We start from the raw sequence: 23,918 nt of genomic DNA on the forward strand, positions 1-23,918 counted from the left end.
CCCACGTTTGTAATGTTCAAATATTAAAGTATAATGCACTATTTCTTAGTTGTAATGTTCGATTTGTATCATATAATGAAACTAAATTCCAATACGCTTGTTGCTTTGATTTTATGTACAGTGTTTGTTATACCTGAATGCTCTCCACAATTGAAGCCTGTGATTGGTCAGAAGTTCCAATCCCTAGATTTTGTGTTTGCGTTTTATGATGTTTATGCCCGCGCTGTTGGGTTTGATACCCGCAAACAAGGAATGAGGAAGGCGTCGGATGGTGTTACTACTTGGTATTATGTGGTATGCAATAGGGAGGGCTGCAAGAGGTCGAACGAGGAAGATGATGTGAATGCACGCTCTGGTTTTACTCTTAAACGCAGGCGGCTTTCCAAGCGTTGTGGTTGTAAAGCTTGTATATCCTTCAAGTACTTTTCCGAATCAGGAATACCGGGATATATTATTCACGAGTTCAACGAGGTTCACAACCATTGTATGGTGGAGTCGGAGCATCAGCAGTTTATGACACTTAACCGGAAGTTGGATGACGTACATCACAAATTCATTCTTGACTGTTCCAAGGCTAATATAGGCCCCACACTTACCTTTAAGGTATCGAAGGAAATCCTCGGTGGGTTTGACCTTGTCGGTTGCAATGTTGGGGATATCAGGAACACATCTCGTGACATCAAAGCATTCGCACACGGTTGTGACGTGCAAATGGTGTTGGAAGACATGGCGAAGAAGAAGGAGTTGTCGGACGCCTTCACATATCACTACGAAGTTAATGATGCTAACCAGTTGGTTGCCCTTTTTTGGTGTGATGGTTTGATGAAGAGGAACTACCATATGTTTGGTGACATAGTGGCGTTTGACTCCACTTACAACACAAACAGGTATACATTATATGCAGGTTTTTGTACATTACTGAGTGCATTCTAAAGCCATAAAGTTGCATTATACCGTTAACGTTATGCATTATTCAGAATTAATTATGCTAATGCTACAAACTTGTGTGCATCACAGGTACTGCATGATCTTCACACCTTTCACGGGGAAGGACAATCATGGTAAACCCGTAACATTTGCTGCTGGATTGGTCTGCAACGAGAAAACAGGGGCCTTTGCCTGGTTGTTCAAACATTTTGTCGAATGCATGGGTGTAGCCCCCAAAATGATTGTGACCGATCAAGACTTAGGCATGAAATCAGCTATTCAAGAGGTTCTTGTTGGAACTCGACACCGATGGTGTATGTGGCATATAATGCACAAGTTGGCTTCCAAGGTTCCAGGCAGGTTGCTTAGGGACGAAGATTTCAAGAAAGAATTCAATGCATACGTTTGGTCGGACTTGCTTGAACCCGACGAATTTGAAGAGGAGTGGAATGGAGTGATTGAGCGTTATGAGCTGGAAGTCGTTGATTGGTTGAACACATTGTACGAGTATAGACAGATGTGGATACCGGCCTACTTCAGAGATTTCCCACTCGGTTCGATGATTAGGACTACGTCCATATCAGAATCTGAAAACAGTTTCTACAAAAATTTTATGAAGCCCCGAGCGAACCTTGCCGAATTATACTTGTATTTCAACAATGCACTGGACTTTCAGCGGAATGCTAGAACAAAGCTGGACTACAACGATGCTACTTCCGTGCCCATACTGGCCACTAAGTTGGGTTTCGAGAAACATGCTGCGACGCTTTATACAGACAGTATGTTCGGGAAGATACAAGAAGAAATTGTTGATGGGAATGACAAATGCCGTGTGCTTGGTTTTTCATCAACAGATACGATGGACACCTACAAGCTTGGGGACAACCGACGGAATTCGTATTCTGTGACACACGACAAGACTGACGAACCATACTCGTGCGACTGCAAATTGTTCGGTAGGCAGGGCTATTTGTGTTGCCAATTTTTTTTCTATTCAGGAACAATGAAGTGTCAAAAATTCCAGAGATGTACTGCAACAGCCGATGGATGAAGACTCCCTTAGCCAAGGCTGTACATGGAATTTTTGATGTCACCGTAGAAACAATGTCCACCGTTGACGATAGGCAGGCTGTTACAAATCAGGGAATATCGTTGTTCTACGGCTTTGTTCGACGTTTTGATAGTGACATTGAAGTGCTTCGTGCTTTCGTTAGTGGTTTGGAAGAACTTGGTAATTCTCTTCAAGCAGGAACTCCTCCATCTTTGGCGTTTGAAAAGAGGCACATGATTGAAGAATTTTACGGAATGCCAAGGCCTGAAGTTGTAGAGGTCCATCATCCGGATGTCGTAAAGACGAAGGGTCATGCTAGCAGCTCCGCGAGCCGATTGGTTTCAAAGAGAGAAAAGGCTATAAAGGAGGCTGCTAGGCCTCTTAGACGTTGTAAGGCGTGCGATGAGTTGGGCCATCACGACTCTAGAAACTGTCCAATGCTTAAAGAGCTGGAGAAGGAGAAAGCGCTTAGCAAAGGGAAGAGGAAAGCTTGATGTGTTTTGTACCTAATAAAATAAATTTTCGGCTCTGATTTGTTCTTATTCTGTGTATCGCTGTGGTCATTTTTTGCAGAATAACTCTGTGGAGTTGCTATATTTATTGTTGATTATCGACGTACAACCTTGCATTAATTAGGATATTATATGCATCACTCCCTCTATTTATTCCATTAATTGAGTTTTTTGGTTTCGTGCATTAGCGCATTTATAGGCTTGCATTAATAGCGATATTCTGTGCATCATTTCGTCGTTTTGTTCCATTTGTCGAGTTCGTTCATAATGTGCATTATCGATTGATATCCTTGCATTAATAATGTGTATTTTATGCATCACTCCGTTTATTTAATCCATTACTCCATCACTTTGTTAATGTTTGTTATCGTTTTTTAGACTTGCATTTAACCCGTCAGGTTGCGCAGCACTACCGTTTATTTAGTCCATTACTCCATTACTCTGTTAATGTGCATTATCGTTTTATAGCATTACATTAATAGGGCTATGTTGTGCATTACTCTCGGTTATTTCATCCATTGCGGATACAGCAACTATTACCAAAATATGCATCAGTTATCAAGTGAAATGTATGGTTCAAAACATGCGTCATTTGACCAAATCAAAATAAGTTATCCCAAACTAACTGTCTTAAACCTAACGTCAACATCGTTCCTAATCAGTACTCCTGCAATCAATCCAGCCCAAACTCGTCGACCCACTTATCGAAATTGAACTTTGGCGGCTTCTCTTTCCAGAACTTGGCGGCATAAGAGATGTTGGTGTCGCGCTCAGAATTGTGTGTAGAAGACAGCAGTGCGTTTGCTACCTTAATTCGGTACATTTCCAGATTTTTTGTCCCGTTGGCGGTGAATCCGCACTGCCAATCTTTGTCCTTTCCGCCGAATGATGTACACCCCCGTCTCCACGGATGGCTCGTTTCTCCTCCAAGTCATAGCCACCACATGTGTCTTACATTTTCGGACCTCGGCTGCCTTTTGATTAGCCTTCAACTTCACCAGCGCTTCTGCGAAAAATTGTTTCTGCAACAAATTCCCACAAAAAAATGCGTTAGAAACACAAATAATGCGCAGTTATCCGAATGTAATGCAACTTAATGGAATACCCTCAAACACGCACCAAAAGGGAGGGTGTTTTCCCATATTTTGCCTTGAAAGATTTGTGGGAGTCGGCCAATGTGTGGTCAATGATGTTCATGTTGCCATCCGGCAGATCAAAACACACCATATACTGATGTGTAGAACCCCAAACCGGGAAGAAAAACTGTACAAATGAAATTAGGTTAACGTATGTACATCAGATGGGTTAAGCGTAATAGAATTTACCATGTCAAAGTTCTCCCATTTGAAGATTCCCGTTCCAAGTACATCATCGAACAACCGAGTCCAGAATGTCTCCCTCAACTGGTCCTCTGACCATTCAGCCGGGGTATCAATCACGGTGTGTCTCTACAGTGTAATGTGGTAAACAAGTTAATTATTTATAATTGCAATACTAATTACCAACCAGGGCACAAGGTATTTCACTAACGCATGGTTTTGTCGAGAAGAAGACCCTAGCAACTGTTTCTGGAGCTTTGAGCTTCTCCATGTTATTCAAGTGGGCGCTCCAAGTGTCTACAATGGCTGGGCTAATGCGCTTGAACGGCGCCAGCGACGCGAATTCAATATGCATTGTCGTGATACAGTCGTCTACGTAGACAACCGTCTCCCTACACAATAATAAAGTGTGCATAAGTAACCCATTTCACACGAAATAGTCGAGCAAAACTAAAAAACTTAGCGACTTGTCCGGATAGTTTGGCTTTGCCGTTAGTGTAATCGCCCAGTTGTGGAATGGAGAACGGGCAGCCAGACTGGCTGTCTTGAAACGGGATGATGCCAGCTTCCTGGGATCCTGCAATAATAGGTGACAGGGTTAATACAATAAATCCGCAACCCCACAAATTAAATACAACATACCTCAAAATCACCATCTGGAGTGTCCAAGCCCGACAGAGCAACACCCTTTCCCTTTCCAGCATCAGCCTCTCCAGCAACACCCTTTCCCTTTACATCAACAGCCTCTGCAGCAATACTCTTTCCCTTTCCAGCAACAGCCTCTGCAGCAACACCCTTCCCCTTTCCAGCAACACCCTTTACAGCAACACCCTTTCCCTTTCCAGCACCCTCTTTTCCAGCAAGAACTTCAGGTTCGTTGGGTTTTTCCCCCACACCAATCTCAATACCCTTTTCAGTAGCTTGGCCAATTTTCTACATGGACAAAAGTAAGGTTCCATTTAAGGTATAATAAGTACTGTATACTTAAAAAAAAAACTAAATAATGTGCACTACCAACACCATGTGATGCATTAAACACACCATGTTGTTATGGTTAATACAGCCTATATACTGCAAGCAATTAATACTTTTAATGACTAAACAGTTGAATACAATGCACACAACCTGTCAAACAATGAACACCGTAACAAGTAGTTGTAATTCAAGATATTTATTAAAGGAATTACTTTTGTATTGGCAGCCCGTTTTCCCTTCACCTCCTTACGACCTACATCTTTATCAGATGGAATCTCACTGCGTTCCAGGTTTTGTTTTCCCTTCACCTTCTTTGTTTTGACTTTATTTCCACTGCCTCCTTCACTTTCACCTCTAACCACAGCCGGTTGTACACAATGGACGCACGGTTAAGTATTTTGTAACATGAAGAATGAATACACATTCACTGATGTAATGTTCCTACCCCATGGCTGCTTTCCACACCACCTGGGGCTGTCCCAGATGTCGTTCCAGATCCACCAACTGAATTAGGCATGTCTCCTGACAAAAGTAAATAATGCGTGAATTATGATTTAATAAAGCAAAAAAGTCTGTATACAATGCGTTGTAAACTCTAAAAAAATAGCAACACCATCATGCTCACCATCTGCCTGTTGTTCTTTCTGCGTAGCAAAAGGGTCAGGAAACTCAAAGCCATCCAAGATGAAAGATGGCCTATCAAATCCCCTGCTTATTGTTTTCTTTTTGTCGTATGCCTGCATCATCTTCTCCATTTCCGCAATCCACTCGGGACTGTACTCTTCCTCGTCTTCCCTCGCTTGTGTTAGTGTTGTCACGATTTCCTCATCGTCCACAGGCTTTTCATCTTCCACCCCTAACAACTTCAACCCAATCTGACTCCCTACTCGGAAGCACCCATCGTCAAGCAGTTCAATAGGTATCTGCTTAAAATCCTCGACCCACCTTGCAATGGCGTGTCCCATCAAAGAACTCGAAGCGACAAAACGATCTCTGAGTCTCTTCGCCTTGTTCCTGCTTGGGGTTCCACTATCTCCCCTATACACAGCGTCTACCCTCCTTGCTTCCTCGTCGGCAAGGTACTGATGTTTGTCAATGCGGCCCTCTAACCTCCCAGTTCCGAACTGATCAATCTCCGCATCTTCCCTTTGCTTGAGTGTCTCCGCTGTCCAACCCTTTATAGTGGGCCAGGCACGCTCGACTCGCCTCCGTATGTGAACCACACGGTCCACGTACGCACACTGACACAAAAACAATGCACAGAACAGGGTGTTATAATGCAAAATATTTGGATCATTAATGCAGCAAAAAGTAATGCATGAACTTTGACATATAATGCACTGCCACTATTACTTACCAAAAGAAAATGGATTGGTCCGGTGAAGTATGCAGTATCCCCTCTGTCCCAGCCCAGATAAGTGACTTCCAGCACGGATAAGACGTAACCGCACCAATTCATGTCACTGATAGCCTCCACATCGTCGATAAAGTGTAGTATCTTTGGCTTGCAATTGCCGTCTGACGGAGTCTCCATCAAGGCATTCTCAAGTAAGAACATGAATAGACGCTTGAAGACCGGACCACCATCAGTTTCATCCTTAATCATATTCGCAACATCTGTCGCGTTCAGCTTGTACCGAGACTTTTTACACCGCGCGGCAACCATATCGTTGAACTCGAAGTTTGACTGATATTCTTCTTTGCGTGCAATCTGAATCCGCCCTCTTGGGAAACCCAATGTAAGGTGGACATCCTCCTCGTCTAGTGTTAGGCGCTCGCCACCAGATAATGGAATCTCGCAACGAGCCAGATTTAACGACTTCAACACCCGGTAAGCTAGGTAACCTGGGAACTCCCTGATGTTGAACTCTAGGACAGCGCCGAATCCCATTTCGATCACTGCTTTCTTCTGCCGGGGAGTCAGGTTTTGTATACATGATATGAACTCGGTTGGGTTTTGACGACAGTAAAGGTGGTCGGCTTTCTTCCCCCTGGGTTTCTTTTTCTCCAAGTCTTCATTGCGTGAACTTGTTGCAGCCTCTTCCTCGGCTAACCTTTTCCGCAGTTTCTCAGCTAATCCTATGGGAATAACATCGTCTACGGCTTGGTCAAACTCAGTTCGACAGTGCTTGGAACCTGCCCAGAACAGGTAAAACCATGTTTTAGATCAAACAATCTATGCGTTTAAGTAACTAATGCACGCCAAGTATTTACCAATGCTCTGAACTGAAGCTGTAATGCACAAACACAAACATACCAATATATCAATTGCTAAAGGGATGCATCCAACAAATTCATGCGACACTCCCACAGAGCAAAAAGGCCAAATAATCTATGCGTTGAAGTAAGTAATGCACGCCATGTATTTATCAATGCACAGAACTGAAGCTGTAATGCACAAACACAAAGACAGGAATATATCACTTGCTAAAGGGATGCATCCATCAGATTCATGCCAAACTCCCACAAAACAAAAATGCCAAATAATCTAAGCGTTTGATTTAGTAATGCACGACATCTCTTTACCAATGCACAGAACAGAACCTATAATGCACAAACACAAAGACAGGAATACATCAATTGCTAAAGGGAGGCATCCATCAGATTCATGCCAAACTCCCACAAAACAAAAATTCCAAATAATCTAAGCGTTTGATTTAGTAATGCACGACATCTCTTTACCAATGCACAGAACAGAACCTATAATGCACAAACACAAAGACAGGAATACATCACTTGCTAAAGGGATGCATCCAACAGATTCATGCCAAACAATCACAGAACAAAAATGCCAAATAATCTAAGCGTTTGATTTAGTAATGCACGACATCTCTTTACCAATGCACAGAACAGAACCTATAATGCACAAACACAAAGACAGGAATACATCACTTGCTAAAGGGATGCATCCAACATATTCATGCCAAACAATCACAGAACAAAAATGAACAATAACCCACAAAATTGATGGAATGATGCATAACCTTCATTCAGTTCCGGCTGGCTTTTGTAAGGGCGTTGTCTTTTAGTCATTCTATATCTGTGCAACGAGAGGGCAAAAATCGGCGAGTTTTCAACCATAGCTCAGTGTTTTTTCACACAAAAAAGGACAAAAAGTGTACATATTGGCCGGAAAACGAGCATACAGTAAATAGAATGCTCGCAATACCAACGTCTCCAACAAAAAAACAGCATCTTTTGTGCATTACACCAACTAAAAGTAAACCGATGCAAAACCCAGATCCAAAAGAAAAAAGAAATTGTTTTATCAAGGATGAACAAAACCCTATCTCTACCAACAACAATTTCATCTTTCCCAAAAAAATCGACCCACATAATTTTGTGCATTATTTCGATTACAAACTCAAAATCGTTGTTTAAGAGTGTTTGTGACTTCAATCGAAGTTTACGAGTGCTTGTGCCTACCAAACAAAAAAAACCTAACCACACCTTTTTTTTGGAAGTAGATGTTTCGATTTTCAACCAAGAGCGCGCAGTGATTTCTCGGCGGGAATCGTCCACCGACGTCCAATCCATGGCGTGAATGGTTCACCAACGGAGATTTCGTGGCGGGCGGCGTTCGTAGAACTCGATTTCAATTGACCGAGCGGCGGCTAGGGTTTTGTGGAATGAGGGGATAAAATTTGGGAATGACTATTGATGGGATGGAGTGAGAGAGAGAGTTGAGAGGTCGATGAAAATGCCGCATAAATGTCGGACCTGCAGTTTCGAAACTGATTATGTAGTATGTTATTTTACTGCATTACCCTTTTAATGCACGAAAATGCACAAATAATGCAATACGGGATTAGATTGGCCTTTTTAATCTAGTCCATCCATTCCCTCCATCTTATGGTTGATATTAAGAAAACAAAAGACACTTAGGGTGTAAAAGGACCTTAATGCTATATATATATATATATATATATATAGGGGCATGTTAGGGTACCACCACCCCTTAAAATAACACCATACCACCATTTCTAGCCAATCATTTGTACACGTGGACGAATAATAAGCTGCCACGTGGCAAAAAAAAATCTGAAAAAAGACGGGCAGCAATGTGCTGGTCTTTATACAACAATTTTTCTTGAACAACAATATCCGACACACTATACAACAATCTATAGATTGTTGTGTAGTGTTTGTAATATTGTTGTGTAGCGTTTATAATATTGTTGTATAAGCGGTGTCACGATGTTATTTTAAGAGGGGTTGTCATTTTAACACAAACCTATATATATATATATAGGGATTTACTAATATGCTAACTAATTTTGAAGTGCTAACGTACATCCAATCACGTGCTGCCACGTGGCATGAAAAATGCAATATTATATACAGAAGAATGCAATATGAATTTCGACAGATTGCATTTTTGTTATATGAAGATTGCATTTTTTATTGTTGAGTTTTGCATTTTCGATATTGACTGTTTAATTTGCATTTTATATCTATACGGATTGCATTTATATATGTGAAAATGCAAAACTTAACAATATAAAATGCAATTTATGTGAAAATGCAAAACATAACAATAAAAAAAATGCAATTTTCCTATAACTAAAATGCAATCTACGGAAATGCATGAACAACTTCACAAATGTGTATTGCATTTTTATATATACAATATTGCATTTTTCGTGCCACATGGCAGCACGTGGTTGGATGTACGTTAGCACTCTAATTAAGGATGCACCATAATGCTCCCATATATATAATATATATATAATTATTAAAAAAAATTGAAAATTAAAATTTATTTTTATTTTGATATGCACGGTAGTTAATTTTAAAATGTGAGGAATACATCATAGTACAAGTATACAACTACAATTTACTCATAAACTACTATAGCTAAATAAATTACACATAGATTAAACTAGCATATAAGTAATGGAGTATATTAATTAGTTATAACACAAATTAAATTTTAAAAAATTAATAGTAATAATACAACGGAGCCTCTCAGCTTCTTCCAAAATTCTCTTTTCTTGATTCTGCAACTTTTTCTCATCAAGCTCCTTCAATTCAACTTTCTCCTCAAGTTCATTCTTTTTCTTTACTTCCACAATAACACTTTCTCTGTATTTCTCTCCTCTCCTTTCTATTTTTCTATAATTTTCCAGTTATTCTCTTACTCATTTCTCTTCCATAGAGATGAAGGTATACCTTTTGTGGGGTCGGAGGGCGGAGTTTCCCTTAGTTGGCTGTCGATTACGGAGCTTCACGGCATCACTCACGGATCTGCGGTGGGATCGGCCGACCCCGCGCAACCCCACCTAGGTCCGTCATTGCCAGGTAAGGCTTGATCCTTCTCTATATGATCTCTCATGCAACATCGTGCAGAAAATTTTAGCTTTATATTTTCCTTTTTAATGTTTTATTTGTAACCAATGATTAAAGTCTATTTTCAACTTGTGACTTGATCTTTGGGACGTTTAACAGAGTGGTATCAGAGCCACGGTTGTGGTTGTTTGATTTGCTTGAATTATGGAGGCAATTAATCCTAGCAAAATGATTTCCTTGAATGTAATGAATTATCACATTTGGAAGGGCAAGATGAAAGATCTTTTATTTGTGAGATGTTTGCATCAACCTGTATTCGCCTATGAGAAGCCGCAGTCAAAGAATGATGAAGATTGGGCTTTTGAGCATGAACAGGTGTGTGGTTATATCCGAATGTGGGTGGACGACAATGTTTGTAATCTTGCTGAAAATGAAAATAATGCGAAGACACTCTGGAATACTCTTGAGAAGTTGTACGCTTCCAAGACAGGTAACAACAAACTATATCTGCTGAAACAGTTGATTAATTTGAGATACTCTGAAGGCTCGTCTATATCAAATCATGTGAACGAGTTTCAAGGCGTGTTGAATCAATTGTCTAGTGTTGGTGTTACTTTTGAGGACGAGGTACTGGGTTTATGGTTACTCAATACTTTGTCTGACTTTTGGGAAACATTTTGAGTCTCGCACACTAACTCTAACTCTGCTCTTGAAGAATAATGTCATTTGATTATGCCAAGAATGGAATTCTCAATGAAGAGATTCGAAGGAAGAGTCAGGGCACATCGTCGCAGAATGAAGTCTTGTTTACAGAGCAGAGGGGGAGAAATCCAAATAAAGGTCAAGGTAATAGTGGAAGGAGTAGAAGCAAGTCTAGATCGTCCAAATACAAGGATGTTGAGTGTTATTATTGCCACAAGACAGGTCACATCAAGAACAAAGAACAAGGAGAATGAGAATAATAAGAATACTGAGAGATCTGAAGAAAATAGTAATGACTGTGTTGTTGCTGCTACAAGTGATGATCTTGTCATTGTTTCTGATGACCATGATATCAATTTGGTCTCTTCTGATATATGTTGGATTGGTGACTCCGGTGCCGCAGTCGTCCATGTTACTCCCAGAAGAGAGTTTTTAAGCACTTACACTGTAGGTGATTTCAGTCCTTTGAGGATGGGCAACAATGGTCTTGCTAAAGTTGTTGGCATTGGAAATATTTATTTAAAAGTGAAGAATGGTTCTACAGTGCTACTTCGAGATGTCAGACATGCTCCAGATGTTCGACTGAACTTGATTTCCATTGGGAGACTTGATAGTGATGGCTATGGAAATAACTTTGTTGATGGAAAATGGAAGATCAGCAAAGGGTCCCTGATATTGGCTAAAGGTTCGAAGTTGAAGGAAAATCTGTATATGTTGGAAGCTTCAATTTCAGATGACTCAGTGAATGTTATTGGTAAACAATGTTCACCAGATTTGTGGCATAAGAGGTTGAGTCATATTAGTGCCAAGGGACTTGAAACTTTGGTGAAGAAGAATGTTCTTCTAAGTGCTCAAAGTTCTAGTTTTGAAAAGTGCTCTCATTGCCTTGAAGGGAAGCAGAATCGAGTATCTTTCAAAACTAATCCTCCTCGTCGGCAACCAAATTTATTAGATTTGGTTCACTCAGATGTTTGTGGTCCTTTGAAGGTAAAGACTAATGGTGGTGCATCTTATTTTGTGACATTTATTGATGATCATTCCAGGAAGCTATGGGTGTATGCCCTGAAGACTAAAGATCAAGTGTTTGGCAAGTTCAAGGAGTTTCAGGCCTTAGCAGAAAGACAGACTGCAAAGAAATTGAAGTGCATCAGGACAGACAATGGTGGTGAGTACCGTGGACCGTTTGAGGAGTATTGTAGGCAACAAGGGATCAGACACCAGAAGATGCCACCAAAGACGCCTCAGTTGAATGGGTTGGCTGAAAGAATGAACATAACATTGATGGATAGGGTCAGATGCATGCTACTGGAATCGAAACTTCCACAGTCATTTTGGGGAGAAGCTTTATGTGTTGCTTCTTATGTTATTAATCTGACTCCTATGATTGCTTTGCAGGGTGATGTTCCAAAAAATGTTTGGACAGAGAAGAACACCTCTTATGATCATTTGAGGGTGTTTGGTTGCAAAGCTTATGTTCATGTTCCTAGAGATGAGAGGTCAAAGTTAGATGCTAAAGCAAGGCAGTGCATCTTTATTGGATACGGTCAAGATGAGTTTGGTTACTGATTGTATGATCCTGTTAAGAAAAAGGTAATACGAAGCCGTGATGTGGTGTTTTGTGAAGACCATACTATTGATGACATTGATAAGGCAGAGAGTTCAGATTCTCACTCTCATGATGACCTCGTTGATATTGATCCAAGTTCTATACCACACTTGCCTACTAATGATGGTGGTAATGCAGTTGAAGCTGAGATGCAGCTTGATGATTTTGCTGATGCCCAGCAAGATGAAAATTTGGAAAATCCTCCAGGTATTGATGATGATGATCCACAAGATGTTGAACCCAGAAGGTCTACCAGAGATAGACAACAGTCTACTAGATACTCTTCAAGTGAGTATGTCCTCTTGACTGGCGGGGAGAGCCCGAGTACATTGAAGAAGCTATGGAATGGGTAGACAAGAAAAACTGGTTTCTTGCAATGAAAGATGAGATGAAGTCTTTTCATGATAATGATACGTTTGATTTGATGCTGTTACCGAAGGGTAAGAGAGCTTTGAAGAATAGGTGGATCTACAGACTGAAACAATAAGAGAACTCTTCGAAACCAAGATACAAGGCAAGACTGGTTGTTAAGGGTTTCAGTCAGATGAAGGGAGTTGATTTTGATGAGATTTATTCACCCGTGGTAAAGATATCTTCAATCCGAAATGTGTTGGGGCTAGCTGCAAGCTTTAATTTAGAGATTGAGCAAATGGATGTGAAGACTACATTTCTTCAAGGTGATTTGACTGAAGAAATTGACATGGAGCAACTAGAAGGGTTTAGGGTAAAAGTTAAAGAGGATTATGTGTGCAAGTTGAAAAAGAGCTTGTACGGTTTGAAGCAAGTTACGAAACAATGGTTCAAGAAATGTGAGTCTGTGATGAGGCAACAAGGCTACACGAAGACTAGTTGTGACCATTGTAGGTTTGGTCAAATGATGACCAAGATTTTGCCAAGATGTAAGTTTGAAGCTTGTTGTTCTCTTGCCGGAATGGCAAGATCCTCCACACAGTTGTGAGGGGGGAGATTTGTTGGGTTAGGGCTCCCAACTTGTGGAAAAAAGACCCAAATATTATTGGCCCATTTATTTACTTAAATAGGTCAATGGAAAAACTTATAAATACCTACCATGTGTGTAAGAGCCGCAACAATTGAGAGAAGAGAGAGAGAAAAACGTGTAGAAGGAAAGAAGGGGGAAAAGAATGTTCTCCAAGTTTCTTCATTGTGCAGTCTTGGGTTTTGTCTTGATCAGAGGTCCAAACGTTGTTCGGTCGACTTGAAATTTTAATTGGAGATAGAAGACTCGTGGTTCTTCATTCTAACCGAAGGAATTTGAATTTGAACGGTTAGATCTTTAGTTATGAATTTCTGAACGTGACTGCAGTTTCTTGAGATGTTTGTTTCATCTATTTTGAAGTTGTATTGATTATCTAGTGCCTTCGTTGTGTTGTTAAGGATTAGAAATCATTGTAAACTTCTTGGTTGTATTCTCTCCTTGGTGATAGTGGATTTGGTAGACCGGTGGGTCTCGTGGTTTTTATCTCTTCACATTGAAGAGAGTTTTCCACGTAAAATCTTGGTGTTGATATTTTCATTATCGTTTCTCATTATCATATTATTGATTCTGTTAAATTGTGCAGAAAACATAATTAAAAGGGAAGAAGAAAAAGAACGGTTGTTTTTAATAGGATGATGATTTCATTGTATAAAGCACCCTTTAAATAGGGATTACAAACAAGTAAATATTATAGAACTTGTGCTCCAAGTATTCTTAAGCTTCAAGTATTCTTGGGCACCAAGTATTATAATTTAATTACAAAATATTTTGTCAATCACCTAATTGGAATAATTGATTCCAATCACAATCTTCCCTTTTCTAACACTCCCCCTCAAATTGAGTGGTGGGGTCTCTAATACTCAATTTGCAAAGAGCATCTTCAAAAACTCTCTTGTTGACTGCCTTTGCCAAAATGTCAGCAAGTTGATCCTCTGAGCGAACAAATGGCAGCTCTACAATGTCTCCTTCAATATTTTCCTTGATAAAGTGTCTATCCACCTCAACATGCTTGGTTCGATCACGTTGAACTGAATTCTCTGAGATGCTTATAGCGGCCTTGTAGTCACAGTATAGTCGACACTTTCTGCTAGGAGCGAAGCTGAGTTCCTTCATCAGTCTTTTTAACAACATTATCTCAGTCAGTCCACTTTTGATTCCACGAAACTTTGCCTCAGCACTCGAGAGGGCGACCACTCTCTGCTTTTTACTTCTCCAAGTCACCAAGTTACCACCAACAAAGGTAAAGTACCCGGCGGTTGACCTTCTATCATTAGGATTTCCCGCCCAATCATCATCGGTGTACCCATGGATGTCAAGATTATCACTCTTAGAGAACATCACTCCATGTCCTGTTGTCCCTTTCAGATATCGGCAAATCATAAACTGACTTACGATCCCTACTGCATAGGCAATGTCTGGCCTAGTATGTGATAGATAAATAAGTTTTCCAACTAGTCGCTGATATCGACTTCGATCGGTCAACTCGGCCTTATCATTATTCTGCAACCCATGATTAACTGCTATAGGCGTATCTGCTGGCTTACACTCTAGGAGACCCGTCTCTGCTAGGACGTCCAAAATGTACTTTCTCTGTCTCAAAAAGATCCCTCTCTGTGACCTTAACACTTCAATCCCAAGGAAATACTTGAGATCTCCTAAATCCTTCATTTCAAATTCCTGAAACAGGTACCTCTTCAAGCTCTCAATTTCTTCCAAGTCATCACCTGTGATAATCATATCATCGACGTAAATGATCAAGCAAGTGATTTTATCTCCTCTTTTCTTCAGAAACAGAGTATGATCGGAGTTGCTCTGTTTATACCCATAACTGATCATTGCCCCGGCAAACTTCCCAAACCATACTCTTGGGGACTGCTTCAACCCATATAGTGTTTTCCTTAGCCTACATCCTTCACCTATCTTGAAGTCTGCTGCAAATCCTGGAGGAGCCTCCATATATACCTCTTCTTCCTTCTTCAGATCACCGTGAAGAAAGGCATTCGTCACATCGAATTGGTGCAGAGGCCAATCTCTACTTGCCGCTACAGATAATAAGACTCGAATTGTGTTCATCTTGGCTACTGGAGAGAAGGTTTCTGAATAGTCTACCCCATAAGTCTTAGTATAGCCCTTCGCAACCAGCCTTGCTTTGTACCTCTCAACTGAGCCATCTGGTCTCCTCTTGATAGTGAAGACCCATCGACATCCTACGGGTCGCTTCCCTTTGGGTAAGATGCACGTTTCCCAAGTGTTGTTTCGGATCAGTGCGTCTATTTCATTTTGCATTTTCTCTCTCCAGTGCTTATGTCTCATAGCCTCTTCCCATGACTATGGGATCTCTTCTTCCTCATACAGTGCTTTCTCAAAAGCTTGGGCCATTTCTGACAGATGACTCGTAACTAGGCAAGCAACGGAGTAACGAGCCTTCCTCTTAATCCTCTCAGGTGTGTACCTTTTAGGTGGAACTCCCCTGTTCTCCCGATGAGGAAGGATGTATCCCCCTGTGTCGAGGTCAACACCTTCGACCCCTTCTACTTCACTAGCTTCTTCACCTGTGCTCTTCACAATGGGGTCTGTTTCTTCATCAACACTTACATCATCAGTAGTAAAAGGAACTGGGATTACATGGTTATCAATACTTACATTGGATAGCCTCAACGGAGAAGTAGTTGGGTGAGCGTCACCTTCAGGAACAGACTGTCCTACTTTAAAGACTTGCTCGGCGGAATCGCTTACTGACGTCGCTGTTAGGCCCACTTCGAGATTACTTGGTGTTGGCATTGGCTCTGATATCCAACTTAGTGGGTCCTTACCACTACTATCCCCCTGACCCGCTGAGGTGGGTATAGAAGTATTCGGTTTCAAGGAAATTGCAATCCATGGTGACAAACACTCGGTTGGTTTTAGGATTGAAGCACATATACCCCTTTTGGTTTACCTCGTATCCCATGAAGACGCACTTGATTGCACAAGGGGAAAGTTTGGTTCGTTCATAGGGTGTGAACAAAAACGGAGCACCCAAAGACTCGTGGTTCAAGAGTTAAGGGTGGTGGAATTTTGGTGAAGGAGGATAGGGCTTGGAGTGGTGTTTGCTGTTTGAGGATACTTGTGGGTAATCTGTTTAAGAGGTAGGCTGAGGTGGCAATAGCTTCTGGCGAGAAGTGTTTCGGGGATTTTGACTCAATGAGCATAGAGCGGGTCATTTCTAGGAGGGAACGGTTTTTTCTTTCGGCTACACCATTTTGTTCGGGAGTATAGGCACAACTGGTTTGATGAATCAGGCCATTTTCTTGAAAAATTGTTTCATGGCCGAGTTAACGAATTCTCTCCCATTATCTGATCTCAGGATTTTTATAGAGTGTTGGTACTGAGTTTTGATAATGTTAAAAAAGTGTAAAAAATGTGTATAAACCTCAGATTTTTGTTTCATAAAGTATACCCAAGTCATGCAAGTGCAATCATCTACAAAAACTAAGTAATATCTAAGACCCTGTCCCCCAGTAAAAGGTGCGGGCCCCCAAACATCAGAGTGAATTAAGGAAAACGGGAAATCAACACGAGTATTATTCAAAGGATAAGAAGTTCGGTGGCTTTTGGCCAAAAAACAAGTCTCACAATACTCTTCATGTTTAGAAACAAATTCGGAAATAATAGTTTTAAGTAACCGATAGACGTATGTCCCAAGCGTCGATGCCAAAGCCAAGCTTTCCTATCGGCAGACCCTTGAGTTAGCATGGCGGCCCCTTTTTGAGCTATCTCATCTACATAGTACAATCCATCACGTTCAGTGCCATGTCCAATTATTTCCCCGGTTCGGATATCCTGCAACAGACAGAAATGTGGTTGCATCAATAAGGTGCAGTTTAATTCCTTCGTGACATGGCTAATCGACAACAATTTGTGAGACATCGAGGGAATGTAAAGACAATTAGATAATTGAAGAGTGGGTGATATTTTCACAGTTCCCGCTCCTTCAACTCTTGTATATTCCCCATTAGCTGTCTGAATATGGGATTTCTAAGGTTTATGAATCTCTGTAAGATCCGAAGCATCATAAGTTATTGTATCTGTCGCCCCACAATCGAATATCCACCTATCGTTCTTCTCATTTTCACTAGACACTTTACATGCAATTCCACAATTTTCTAGGGGCTGAAACCTATTTTTACACATAATTTGGGCATTTACAGGAATAATACACAATTCGGGGTCTGATTTGCACGAAATAGGAGTTCGGGAGTCATTGGGCAACAAATGGGGTGCATAAGGTAAATTATCAAAAGTTTGGGATAAAGTTTGGAATTTTCGTAGGGTTTGAGGCTTTTTAATAAAAGAACCCTCAAACCCTACCTTACCTTCACCCGCCGCCGCTCCTTCCCTAACTCCTCCAAATTCCGTCTCGCTCCAATCTCGAATCACCGTCCCTCCGACAAAATTGGCGGCGCCGGTGTGTCTCGCCGGTTGTGCAGCGCCTATCGGTGCAGCTCCCCTATCGCCGCCCCGAGTTTGAGTGACTTCCTTGTTGCCCTCGGTGGCGGCGTGAGGATAGCCACCTCCATCTCCTCTGACGACTGCCGCCGCGGTTCCAGTGTGTGCGTGCAGGCGGTGGGGTGGTTGAATTCTTGGCATGTTTCTCCTCCCACCAATCGGGATATCCAATCAATTCAAAGCACTGATCTTTTGTGTGTTTTTTCTTCTTGCAATAGGAACAAACCAGCTTCGATTTGTCCTCGTCGTTGCTTTGCCAGTTCCAGCCACCTCCACCTCGATTGCTGCCGCCCCTCGAACCGCCACTGGACTGGTTCGACCCTCCTCGGGTGATGAGTCCAGCCCCGATACCATCCGCCGTGGTTGCGGCTCCTGACTGCAGAACCTGGGATCTTGTTTCTTCTTGTTTGATCAAGTTATACGCAAGATCTACCGAGAAGAGTGGCTCCATTTTAACTATCTCCCTCTTTGTTGATTTGTATTTGCCATCAATGGCAGTCAGAAAAGTATGCGATCTGTTCTTGGATCCAATTGTCATGTATTTCCATATCCTTGGGGTATTTCATAGGATTTGTCCGCTTTTGGTCTATTGACATCCACAGATCTTGTAGGGTGCTCCATACCTCTTCCAACGATTAACTTCCTTGTTTCACCATACTAGCTTTGATGTGCAGGTCGTAAATCTGGAGTTTGTCTCCACCGCTTTCGTAAGTGACCGCCAATGCATCCCATATGTGCTTGGCAGTCAGTTGCTTCAATACCCGGCTGACCAGCCGCGGCTCGATATTTTGTGTCAGCCAAGTAAACACGCAATGGTCAGCTTGTTGCCGTTGCGGGAAGGCTGGATCTATCGTGGCGGGGGAGGCGGCACTCCGGTTACGTGAGATACCATTCCCCTGCCGCTTATAGCCGTCTTCATTAGCACGATCCATTCGGAGTAATTGTCTCCGTTTAACTTGCTGCCTCCGACATGGAGAGGTTGTGTATCAATTTTGTACACAACTGGTTTTTCTGGTGGGTTTTCTGTGGTTTCTGGTTTGGGTGGTATTATCAGGGAAAGGCTTCGGCTCATGATCTCAGCGATTTGCTGAGCAATTTCATCCGATTGGGATGGACTGTTTTTTTTTTCGTTGTTTTCTGACATGTTGAATGGTTTTATGCAGGTTTTGGTTTAAAAGGTCGGGAAAGGTTTAGGGACGATGCTGAAACTTTTCTGAGTCCTGCTCTAGTACCATGTTAAATGGTACAGAAAACATAATTGAAAGGGAAGAAGAAAAGAGAACGGTTGTTGTGGATAGGATGATGATTTCATTGTATAAAGCACCCTTTAAATAGGGATTACAAACTAGTAAATATGATAGAACTTGTGCTCCAAGTATTCTTGAGCACCAAGTATTCTTGAGTTTCAAGTATTCTTGGGCACCGAGTATTGTAATTTAATTACAAAATATTTTGTCAATCACCTAACTGGAGTAATTGATTCCAATCACAATCTTCCCTTTTCTAACAGATTTGTCCACTATTATATTGTGCTCCTATTATATTCTTGCAATTGGGGAGGTTTGTTTATCCGCTGCACCTCAGAATTAGGTCATTCCTCCCAACATGTTTTGACCTTTGTGATATGCCACTGACCTTCGACCTTTGAGGAGTATATTTTAAAAAATATCGCTGGATTAAAATTTGTGTCATTTCATTTGTGACCTATTACCTACCTAAGGTTTAATATATTTGAAAAATTATTCACACACACCTGATATGGCTTATGAAGCTGTGGATTCCCTACAACAACTCTTACTCCTAATCCTTCAACGCCACGATGATCATGTCATCACTCCTACTGTTAAGCAACAGATTGTATCCATCCACGACAAAGCTGTTGTGTTGCGGTTTAATCTCAAACATTTTCGAGATAAAGAAACAATAAGGGAGGTTGCAAATACATCAGAAGAGATTATTCAATATCTTTTCTCCTCAGAATATCTATCAGCTGATTGTGGATCCACAAAACCAAGTGTCAGACTTTCAGATCAATTGGGGAAATTGGCTGAGGAGCTCGACCCAACTGTTGGATATGTGGTTGACTACTGCAAGAGCAAGGGCGACTCAGTAAACGACGCGAGTTATTCTTCTGCTGTTAGTTCATCATCAGGATCTGCACTCAAGAGTCAAGTGGAAGATCTCCCGGCTGAGCTGCTTCACATATACAAATAGGTTGTGGAGATTAGCGGATAAAATAAAGTCAACTGGCAGAGAATTACCAAATGAAGATCCGAGTGATTTACTTCCACTCACGACCAAAGATGCTGCGGCTGGTTTTTATGATGATCTCAATGATTCTGCTTCTGTTACATCATCATCAAGTTTTGCATCTATAAGCAAATATTTTTTGGATAAATTTGCTGCTGAACATCCGAGTGATTCACTATCAAGATTTCCACCCATGGCCAACGATGATGTGGTTGGTTTTGATGAAGATATAGCAAATATGATATGCTGAATAACTGACTATTCTTCTGACCTTCAAATCCTCTCTATTGTCTGAATGGGAGGTATTGGTAAGTCCACACTTGCTAAATGTGTTTATGATCATCCACTAATCATGTACCAGTATGGTATTCGAGCTTGGGTCACTATATCACAAGATTATACTGTAGCTAGTATTCTCTCACAATTACTAGCTTCGGTCAAAGGAAAAGTAGAACAAGATTCGTTGAAAGCACTCGAAGCAGAGGAGCTTGAAATTCGCAAAATCTTATCAGTGAGGAGGTATCTCATAGTAATGGGACATTTGGAGTCTGGAAGTTAGGCTTCACGTGGAGAGGCTATTTTCGAACAATAATAATGGAAGCAGGATCATATTAACGACAAGGCTAATGGATGTGGCAACTTATGCTTCCGATCTGTGGAACATTCATATGATGCATTTCTTGGACGACGAACAAAGTTGGCGTTTGTTCAATCACAAGGTCTTCGGCCATCAAGAATGTCCTCTTGAGCTACAAAGTGTTGGGGAAAAAATTGTAAAAGGATGTGGAGGACTGCCTCTCCAAATTGTTACTGTGGCAGGAATTTTATCCAGAATTCCTAGAACTTCCAAGGTGTGGCAGCAAATTGAAGTAAATGACGGGCAGTTGGGATCAATATTATCTTTGAGTTACAACCACTTGCCTCCATATTTGAGGCCGTGTTTCTTGTATATGGCAGCCTTCCCTCAAGATTATGACATCCATGCCTCTGAACTCATCAAACTTTGAGTGGCTGAGGGCTTTATTGAGCATCCCAGTGAATCTGAAAGAGTAGAAGTGATGGCAGAATGGTGGCTGGAGAAACTGATAGAGCAAAGTCTAGTTTTGATCACTAGTCGGAAAAGTGATGGCAAAATTAAAACTTGCAGGCTGCATAGTACGGTGCGGGACTTTTGTGTGAGAAAGGCCGGGCAAGAGAAGTTCCTTCTTTCAGTCACGGACTACTTCCCTAATCTTATCTTGAGAAGGCATTTTCTTCCACAAGTCATCCAGAATCATCACCGTGTAAGTGTTAGTTGGCATGATCTACATCTTAAAGACTCTACGCATAGCTCATGCACCACTTCTATTATATGCATCCCTCAGAGAGGTTACAGGCCCAAAGGCTATTTAGAGAACTTTAGATCACTCAGGGTCTTTCACGTTTTACGTAGAAAAGATTATTCATATTGGGAGCTAGGTCAGGTGTTTGAATTGATTAATCTCACTTACCTTGCTTCCAACATCCCCGATAGTATCGTTCCTTTAGCTATATCAAAACTCCAGAATCTGCAGACTTTAATTATTTATAGATCTGAGGTTCGTTTGCCAGTGGAGATCTTGAGCTTGAGGCAATTGAGACATCTTATCGCCTTCTCATTTCATCCTTTACCCCTTCCCAAAGGAGAAACTCCATTAAAAAAATTACAAACGCTTTCTATTGCAACAAATTTTGTATGTAGTGAAAGGATGGTTGATTTGATCAGAAATATAAGAAAGTTGGGAATATGCTACTCTAAAGAGGAGTTTAGTGCAGGCTATTATCTTGAAAATCTCAAAGATTTGTGTCGACTGGAGAAGCTGAAACTGCAAATGCATAGTTCATCTGTGCCACATCCATACAATCTTATTTTTCCCTTTTTGCTGAAAAAGTTAGAATTGAGCGGTGGGTGGATTTCTTGGACAGATATGACAGTTGTTGGTTTGTTGTCTAATCTTCAAGTGTTGAAACTAAAGAACTATGCTTGCTATGGGGATCGCCGGGAAACCATTGAGGGGAAATTTGATAAGTTGATACTTTTGCTTATTGATGAATCAAATCTGAAGCATTGGAAAACTAGAAGTAGCCACTTTCCGATGCTTAAGTGCCTAATGCTTCATCGTTGTCCATACTTGGATGAGATTCCACTTGATATTGGAAAGATTCAAACACTTGAACTGATTGAGATTGATGATCACAACCAATCTCTTTTGTACTCCGGCAAATATAATTGAAAATATACATAGGAAAGATTGGAGAGATGGTCTCCAAAAGGTTGTTGTGCAGCGTTCGTGATCCACTTTCAAACTTGGCTGCCTCCTTCGTATAAGGTGAGGAAATCATAACTGCAAGTTTTCACATACTTATACAAATAAACTTAGGTTATGAAAAGGCACACACTTTGCCAATAGATGACATTGTCCTCTCTTTATACACTTCTAAGAGGCTACTTGGTATGGGGGAATGGAATGGTATTCCTAGCTTCATTTCATTCCTTTGCTTGGTATATTTTCTCCTTAGGAATCACTATTCCATTCCATCCATTTGACCAAGGAATGGCCATTCCATTGCATTTAATTCTCTTTTCTTCTTATTTTAGATTTTAACAAAATTAGAAAAATATTATATTTTATTTAAATTCAATATCACTGAATTTAATAATTTTTAAATTTTTAAATTTTATAGTAAAACAAATTTTAGAATTTTTAATTATTAAAAAAAATCCACACGACACACACACTACACACACTGCGCGCACACATACACTACACACACTATACACACTCCATACACTACACATATTGCACATACCACACACACTACACAATTCCATCCATTTGTATTCTTCACCAAGCATAAGAATGGAATGGAATCCCCATTCCATTCCCATCCTCATTGTATTCTCATCTTCATTCCATTCCATCATACCAAAAAGCCCCTAAGTTCGTAAAGTATGGAGTAGTTGATTCTGATCATTTTTTCTTTTTGTTTTTCAGATGCAGAGCTTTGATAAGGTAGCTAGCTTGTTAGATATTCCAGTTACGAAAGAGGCAGTGAATGAAAGGTGCAATGGTTGGTGATGTTTGTTTAAGTGTGAATGGTTGATAAACTAGTACTTGTTTGCAAGCTACCTTCTAATAGCTATAAATGATTGTAAATGCACGTGTTTCTCAAATAACAAATAGGCTTCTCAGGCAGGTACTTTGTCCTTGTTAATGTATTTGAACAAGTTAGTCTTAACAATATATGAGTGGAAAGATACAATTTGTAAATATGATTGTCAATGCTAAATTATGAGAGACGTTTCATATTGTCTCGATTGACACTATATAGATAAGTGGAGTAAATGATATTCAAATTATTTAATGTGGACAAAAGGATGCAAGTCTATGCTGCTATTATGATACAATAGCTCTAATTGTAGAGAAATACAGAATAAGAATAGAACCTTTAGAACATATATTCATTCTTTGTTAGACATATTATGTATGTTGAATCGGGAGATTTCTTAGTTTTCTCTAATTGAACTGTGTACCGATAATTGTTCTTGCATCGGATTGTCAATACACTTGGATATCAAAGCAGTGAATTCACCTTGGAGGATTCGATCAATTATTGAAAACAAATAGTACAACATAAAAATACTAGTAGTATATACTATTAATTGTTGTGTTTTAAATCTTCTAACTCATAATATTTGTTATGTTTCGTGTCTGAAGAGAACACTTCTAAATCTTACTAGTACTATTTTAAAGAGTAAAGGCTACTACTCCTTTTTGAAAAG

The 23,918-nt window shown here is 40.6% G+C and overlaps 2 protein-coding genes and 2 pseudogenes across 2 annotated transcripts; 2 read left to right on the forward strand and 2 right to left on the reverse strand.

Moving 5' to 3' along the window:
• Nucleotides 1–252: 252 nt before the first annotated feature.
• LOC125220880 (protein FAR1-RELATED SEQUENCE 5-like) lies at nucleotides 253–2,614 on the forward strand. The gene is made up of 4 exons (XM_048123012.2): nucleotides 253–887; nucleotides 1,018–1,824; nucleotides 1,926–2,316; nucleotides 2,552–2,614. The coding sequence occupies exons 1-4, from the start codon at nucleotides 253–255 to the stop codon at nucleotides 2,612–2,614; spliced, it is 1,896 nt and encodes a 631-aa protein (XP_047978969.2).
• A 685-nt stretch (nucleotides 2,615–3,299) lies between these two features.
• On the reverse strand, nucleotides 3,300–7,865 carry LOC148933630 (uncharacterized). The gene is made up of 14 exons (XM_089060858.1): nucleotides 7,769–7,865; nucleotides 7,623–7,640; nucleotides 7,467–7,484; nucleotides 7,311–7,328; nucleotides 6,999–7,016; nucleotides 6,142–6,920; nucleotides 5,410–6,025; nucleotides 5,230–5,306; nucleotides 4,452–4,742; nucleotides 4,277–4,386; nucleotides 4,021–4,201; nucleotides 3,816–3,938; nucleotides 3,610–3,753; nucleotides 3,300–3,512 (listed from the first exon to the last, which is right to left on the reverse strand). Exons 1-14 carry the CDS (start codon nucleotides 7,863–7,865, stop codon nucleotides 3,300–3,302), a joined length of 2,703 nt encoding a protein of 900 aa, XP_088916984.1.
• A 9,901-nt stretch (nucleotides 7,866–17,766) lies between these two features.
• On the reverse strand, nucleotides 17,767–19,010 carry LOC148933631 (uncharacterized; annotated as a pseudogene).
• Nucleotides 19,011–19,624: 614 nt separating this feature from the next.
• LOC148933632 (putative late blight resistance protein homolog R1B-16) lies at nucleotides 19,625–22,267 on the forward strand (annotated as a pseudogene).
• Nucleotides 22,268–23,918: the final 1,651 nt, after the last annotated feature.

This window comes from Salvia hispanica, chromosome 1 (genome assembly GCF_029641045.1).
Source record: "Salvia hispanica isolate PSC_SH4W2 chromosome 1, Shi_PSC_v1, whole genome shotgun sequence".
Classification (NCBI taxonomy): Eukaryota; Viridiplantae; Streptophyta; class Magnoliopsida; order Lamiales; family Lamiaceae; genus Salvia; species Salvia hispanica.

Excerpts from the sequence above, each read along its gene's own strand:
- LOC125220880 (XM_048123012.2), top strand. The coding sequence starts at position 253 with ATGAGGAAGGCGTCGGATGGTGTTACTACTTGGTATTATGTGGTATGC. Across the intron at positions 1,825-1,925 it reads GGGGACAACCGACGGAATTC|GAACAATGAAGTGTCAAAAA; the intron begins GTATTCTGTGAC and ends TTTTCTATTCAG. Across the intron at positions 2,317-2,551 it reads GCAGCTCCGCGAGCCGATTG|AATAACTCTGTGGAGTTGCT; the intron begins GTTTCAAAGAGA and ends CATTTTTTGCAG.
- LOC148933630 (XM_089060858.1), bottom strand. The coding sequence starts at position 7,865 with ATGGTTGAAAACTCGCCGATTTTTGCCCTCTCGTTGCACAGATATAGA. Across the intron at positions 3,754-3,815 it reads AATGGGAGAACTTTGACATG|TTTTTCTTCCCGGTTTGGGG; the intron begins GTAAATTCTATT and ends TCATTTGTACAG. Across the intron at positions 3,513-3,609 it reads GGAAAACACCCTCCCTTTTG|AAACAATTTTTCGCAGAAGC; the intron begins GTGCGTGTTTGA and ends AATTTGTTGCAG.